At 36.5% G+C, this 6,786-nt stretch overlaps 1 protein-coding gene across 1 annotated transcript; it reads left to right on the top strand.

Annotated features, from left to right (window-relative positions):
• The first annotated feature begins 264 nt into the window (after positions 1-264).
• LOC112169193 (protein SRG1) lies at positions 265-5,001 on the top strand. The gene is made up of 4 exons (XM_024306178.2): positions 265-1,738; positions 1,998-2,245; positions 4,327-4,651; positions 4,736-5,001. Exons 1-4 carry the CDS (start codon positions 1,511-1,513, stop codon positions 4,979-4,981), a joined length of 1,047 nt encoding a protein of 348 aa, XP_024161946.1. The 5' UTR covers positions 265-1,510; the 3' UTR covers positions 4,982-5,001.
• The last annotated feature ends 1,785 nt before the right edge of the window (positions 5,002-6,786 follow it).

A 6,786-nucleotide genomic window follows, 5' to 3' on the forward strand; every position in this document is an offset into this window, starting at 1 on the left:
AAAGGATTTTTTTTATTTTTTATAACCAATGAATTAAAAGGGAAACATTGGGAAGAGTGGAAGACAAAAAAAAAAAAGAGGAAACGTGAAAGACAAAAAAAATAAAGTTATCTATGTTCCTCACTTCCTCCTGCTCTCCTCCACTCTCCCTCTCTATCTCCAATCTCCAACAGCTCATTGAATATTTATATAATTAATATAGGAAACATGGAAGCCTTGGGTATGAGTGTATGACACGCCTAACATATTCAATTATGCTTAGAGAGTTAAAAGTATGCAGCCACTTGCCCTTCCATCGTCTCTCTCTCTCGACAAACAGCAGCCATGTCTCTCTCTCTCTTCTCTCTCTCAACAAATAGCAGTGTTCATTATGATCTTTTCTTCCTCTCTTGCGCAAAACCAATAGCCACCACCCTCCACAGTCTCTCTCATATTTCTTAGATTTCAAGATCTTCATTTTGGGGGAAGCTGGGGGTGGCTTTTGGGGAAGCTGTAGTGGAAACGTGGAGCAGAGGCGCGGTGGGGAGAGTAAAGGAAGTCTAAGGAAGGGCACAATGGAGCTTCGGTGGCTTGCTGGAGCTGCAGTGGAAGCGTGGAGAAGAGCTGCGGTGGAGGAGTGAAGCAGAGTGAAAGCTGCGGTCTAATTTGGGATCGAATGCTTTCGGTGTTTAGGGAAAACCGCCTAGACGCCCGAACCGCCCAGATGGGAGCCCAGGCGGCCACCTAAGGCCTCCGATTACCCCTTACTCGCCTCGGTCTCTTGCCGCCCAGCGCCTGGGCGGCCATTTTTTAGAACACTACCCTCTATCATCTCATCAAACCCAAAAATTATAAGCAGATCCCTCTTTCCTACATCTACTACTACAACGATAAGGCCTTCTCCAACTTTTTCATCAAAACCCATCATCAATTCCAATGCTCTCAGAGGATTGACTAGATGGCCAAAGAAAAAAGCTTGAGCAACATGTTCTGTGGCACTGATGATCAGTCTGGGTTTTGGCCATGGTTTGAACAACAACAATTCAATTGATGATCAGCATTCAAACGCAATTCTGTGCCAACCAATTCCATAGCATCAATTGAATCCCAACCAATCTCAAAAGGAAATTTATTAACCACGAAAATGGCAGAACCATAAAGATGAGTCGAACTTAATAAAGAGCGACAAAAAAAAATTGAACCGAAGTGGAACTGGAGTTGAAGTAAAATGAAGAAAGGCCTTTGGTTCAGAAGAGAGACACGGAGGTTGAAGATTAGAAGAGAGAGAAAAATACCTTCATTGGTGGAGGAGAAAGGATGTTGTCCGCATTGATTTTTGAGTGTCAATCACTATGTGGCACTATTCTAGACCATTAGATATTGTTTTTATGCGTGTCACTACCTAGTCAAAAGCTTAGGTAGGTTAGGTAGATTAGGAGAGGATCCTCTCCCCTTCAATTATATCTCTTCCTTCATTGAAGCCAATCCATCTGAAACATACCCACCTGGTGTAGGCTTGAGCATTTACAACATGAGTTTAAAGGCACCAAATGTACAAGACATGGTGAGGAGTGACCCTTTTCACATCCCTGATTCATTCCTTGCAGTCAGGAATGAAGAAGACGAGCCAAAGAGTGTAGATGCGTCTAGTGATCTCTGTTCTGAGATTCCTATCATTGATTTTACTCTGCTTTCGAAAGGGCAGAAGGAGGAGCTTAACAAACTGGACCTGGCTTGCAAAGAATGGGGATTCTTTCAGGTAGAAACTGTTAGTGCTGATTCAAGAATTCTTTTGTAGGAAGCTTTTATTTTATTTTTTGCTAATATTACTTTTGTAGGAAGCTTTTTTTTCAGAAACACATAAGTTTTGTTGAATAGATATAAGTCTTGCAACTTGGACCGCATGATTCTCCAGAAGAACCAAAAAGTGATTGTTTCAATCAGTTCCAGTTAATCTTGTTCGGAATCTGAACGCAAATAACTAGTAAATTTTTCATTTTGTATACGTACTTTGACAGGTGGTAAACCATGGAGTAGAAACACAGGTGTTGCAGGGAATGAAGGATGCTGCTGCGAAATTCTTTGACCTTCCATTAGAAGAGAAGAGCAAAATTAGTATGTCATTGGATAAGTTTCAAGGCTACGGGCAAGCCTATGCTGCTGCCAAAGGGCAGACCCTTGACTGGTCTGACACACTGTTTCTCAGTGTTTATCCATCTCATAGTAGAAACCTTGAGTTTTGGCCAACATCACCAAAAGGATTCAAGTAAGTATAGATATTTCTAAAACTATTTCCGAAAAAGCTAGAAGAGTATTGTTTCTTGAAATTTGACATTCTCATTGACTTCTAGAATTTAAGACAGCAAAGAGAAGGGTATGGCATAGGCAACATCCACTCAGGAGTATTGAATTACACACACACACACACACACAAATACAAGAAATTCTATAATGTGTTAACATATGATCTACATACAATTTCCTTAAAATGGTAAAATGAGTTCTCAAAATAGTAATATTAGTTCTCAAAGTGGTAACAAGAGTCCTTAAAGTGGTAAATTTTCTTAATTACCACATGAGTCCTCAAGTGGTCAAATGAGTCATCAAAGTGGTAAAAATAGTTGATGTATGAAAAATATTAACACTTATCCCCCCCCCCCCCCCCCCCACACACACACAGGGCCCTTCTAGTGAGGGATCCATTTTTTTGGTCTTTTATAGGGATAGCGCATTAGACCAACTTTTCAATCACATTTCAACATCTCAAGCGTTCAGTTTTTAGGTCCTAATGATTAGATCAATTCTGTAAATTTTCAGCCAAATTGATTATCGTTAAGGCATTCAAAACGGTGATTTAAAATTATAAGTATGAACGGTTCAATTTTGATATATTTGATTCGTCCATTGATTTAATCTAGTTTGAAATGGCGATTTAAGATTATAAGTATGAACAGTTTAAGTTTGACAGAATTGATTCATCCATTGATTTAATCTAATTTGATACCTTAATGATCACTGATTTGACTGAAAATTTGCAGAATTGATCTACACATGAGGACCTAAAAACTGAACTATTGAGATGTCAAAATATGAATAAAAAGTTGGTCTAATGCTATATCCCTATAAAAGACAAAAAAAAAAAAAAAGGATCCATTACTAGAAGGGCCTTATATATATATATAGAATCTTGCTATGCTAAGGAGGTCCTTAACTTAGCTTGAACGTTCAGTTTTTAGGTATATATGAGTAGATCATCTCTACAAATTTTCAGTCAAATTGATGATCGTTATGACATCCAAAACTGTAATTTACATGAACGAACCGAATTTGTCCAACCTGAACCTTTCATGTAAATTGCAATTTTGGATGCCTTAACGATCACCAATTTGGGTGAAAATTTGCATAAATAATCTACTCATATATACCTAAAAACTGAACAGTTAGGATGTGAATATGCAATTGAAAAATGATCAAAATATAGAAATTAGTTTCTTAAGCTAAGTTAAGGACCTCCTTAGCATAGAAGGCATGTGTGTGTGTGTATTTACAGCTTGATAGGGAGGAGACTCCTTACATAAGCTTATATATATAAGCATTACATTATAGATCAAAGTTACCATATTCATTTACATTATTTACATACTAGCCTCTTGGCATGCACTCCGTGCTTGCCAATTTGTTTTTATAAAACAAATTTAAAAATTAAAAATTTAAAGGAAATTAAACAAAAAGAAAAAAATTTGAATGCAACAAAATACCACTGACGGTTACAAACGTGGGTTTTTTTTTCCCTTATTTTTTGTTTGTAATTTCTTGAAAAGAAAATACTGATTTTGTCTATTTACTATTTTAGCCTTGTAATATCATTTTTATTTTTTAAACAATTCAATCAATAAAGGGCATAATAGGAGTTTCAAAAATTTAACCATCGAAACAATTTGCTTTATATAATAGATTATTAAACCAAAATTACAACATTGACAATAATTTTTTTCAAAAACTTGTAATAAGGTCGTAGGTGATGTAATTATCATTAATAAAACTAAGATTACACAAAATAGGACTCGCATTATCACTCTGACAACAAATTTATTGTCACATTTGTAAATATGTGTATGATATACGGGTATGTATTATAAAATTTTCGTATATGTGACATAACAATCCATATTCTCAATAACACAACGCTGGATGCATGACCTTATCAGTTGATGGATCTGAACCTCATGTAGGGACACATACGTACCCAGGAAAAATTCATGACCACCTCCATGCACAAGTGAATATGCTAACCAACTATTATTTCTACTTTACTGAATATTGAAACATAGTGTTGTATTGGTGAAGGGAAGCAATTGAGGCATATTCTACTGAAGTTAAAAGGATTGGAGAGGAGCTCTTAGGGTCTATCTCTCAAATTATGGGGATGGAGAAGGATGCTCTTCTTGGATTTCATCAAGAGTTGGTCCAAGTTTTTCGTGTGACCTACTATCCTCCGTGCTCCAAGCCAGATAAAGTACTAGGCTTAAGTCCACACTCCGACACAAGCACCATAACCATACTCATGCAGGAAGATGATGTTACCGGATTACATATTCGAAAAGAAGGAAAATGGGTGCCGGTAGAGCCAATTCCAAATGCTTTCGTTGTGAATGTCGGAGATATGATTGAGGTATGCTAGCTAAACTAGAGTAAAGGAGTATGTATAAGTTTTTCTTTAAGCATCATACATATTTACTAGTGCTAATTATGACAGATATGGAGTAATGGGAAGTACAAGAGCATTGAACACAGAGCTGTGACGAACAAAAGCAAGGCAAGATTATCTTATGCAACATTTATAATTCCACGTAACGATGTTGAAATTGGACCATTTAATCATTTAGTGGACCAGTCATCTCGAAAGTACAAGAAAGTCATATACGGAGAATATTTGAGGAGTTCCTTGAAGGGAAAACTTGAGGGGAAGTCGCACACTGAAACAGCAAAGATCGGAAGTTAAGCCGCAGATGTTTTAATTTTTTTTTTAACAGGCCACATTTTCCTATAAATAAGATGAATTGAAGCATGTTGCTTTTGGTTGATTTCTTCTTCGTTATATATTAAGAAGAAATGCTATGCATGTGTTTTTCTCTTTTGTAAACTCTTGTTACATTCAGATGGAAAATATAAAAAATTGTTTTGAATAAGTAAAAATATATTAATTCTCACGAAGATCTATAGTAAATTTCTTGATTATCACTGTGATGGATCCAATCCTTAGCCTATACTAAATCGATCGAATCCCTTTTTCTTCATCCTCCCTTACCGCTTACCTGAATATCATACACCTCACAAGAATGAAAGGATCAACTAAGAAAGCTTGATTTTTTTTTTGGGGGGTGGGGGGGTGTTAAATAGGAACTAAGAGAGCTTGTTGACCGGTCATAATGTCTTCAACCAAATAGTAGTTAAGCCAACTTTTATGTCATTAAACTGGACTAAGATTGGTCCAATTTTTATTGATTTTTGAAACCTAGGACTGAACTTGATCTTGCTCACTCGGCCCTAAATATGGAAGTTGAGGAGTGTAGAGCTAGTTTACTTCTTGGTATTTGTTAGCCAAATAGCTACTTTCAAGTTTCAGGTTGTCGAACCCACGATGATTGGATTCCTTTCACTCGCTAGAGTGTGAACCTAAGAAAAGTTAGAATATGCAAATGTACAATCACAACCCTATAATCACAAGGAAATCTAGACTCATGGTGAGCATATGCAAGATGTAGTAGTGATTTGATTTTGGTTTTTGGATATAGCTAGTTTGAATTGAAAACAACTAGATGCTTAAATGTAAACTAAATTACTCTAAACTAAACTAATGATCAAATCGATGAAAGTTAGGATTTAGATTGTCTACCACTAACCTCCCTTGCAAGTATTGATGCATTTCAATATGAATGATGCTAAATTAATTAACCAATTTCTCTCCTTGCATCCCTCTCGGGTATGACAAGGGACATGCTGCTTTTGTGATATCGAGTAATCCCTCTCAGGTGTAGTACTTAACTACTTAAATCATGCATTTCAATCCGGTTAGGTATCTAGTGCATTACCCTAAGTGCATAAAGTTTGGAGATGAAGAAATCATGCAAACCAACCAAGCTTATCTCTAAGTGATTGTAATTCACAACCCTACATGCACACGTAGTGTGCTTTCATGCTTTAACATTCAAATGTTACCAAGCTCTAAACATTATACCATGACATGGCAAATACACATACTCAGATTGGTAAAGTTTAAGCATATGCATTTAACTCTTGAACTAGCATGTAGGCATATTAAAGAAAATTACATCATATCATATTATAACATCATTCCATACAAGATTGGTTAGGGTTTTCAACCCTAACCCCAACAAAGTGCTACTCACTCATAATTACATATACTAACTTCATAATCAAATTGAACACCAAAATATAATATAGAGTAAAAGGGATAGAGTTGGCTTAGTGGTGTATCGAATGGCCCCCAAGCTCACGTCTTAGTGGTGATGGTGTTGGTGGTGATTCTCTCTCCTTCTTGCTCTTGAAGATTTGATGAAAAAAGATGATGAAACTTATATTATGTATTGTGTGAATAGGTGGAGTAGATGGAGAAAATGATCATAGAAAAGAGAGTAGAGAAATAATGTAGTGGTGCTGTTAATGGAGGTAGAGGATAAGAAATGGTGGTGGTGATGAAGGAGATAGAGTAGTATGGATAGTATGGGTTTGGATTTTGGGAGGTGGAGAAGGAGATAGAAAGAAGATGTAATGGGGTGGTATGAG

Source organism: Rosa chinensis, chromosome 6, assembly GCF_002994745.2.
Source record: "Rosa chinensis cultivar Old Blush chromosome 6, RchiOBHm-V2, whole genome shotgun sequence".
In the NCBI taxonomy this organism is placed as follows: Eukaryota; Viridiplantae; Streptophyta; class Magnoliopsida; order Rosales; family Rosaceae; genus Rosa; species Rosa chinensis.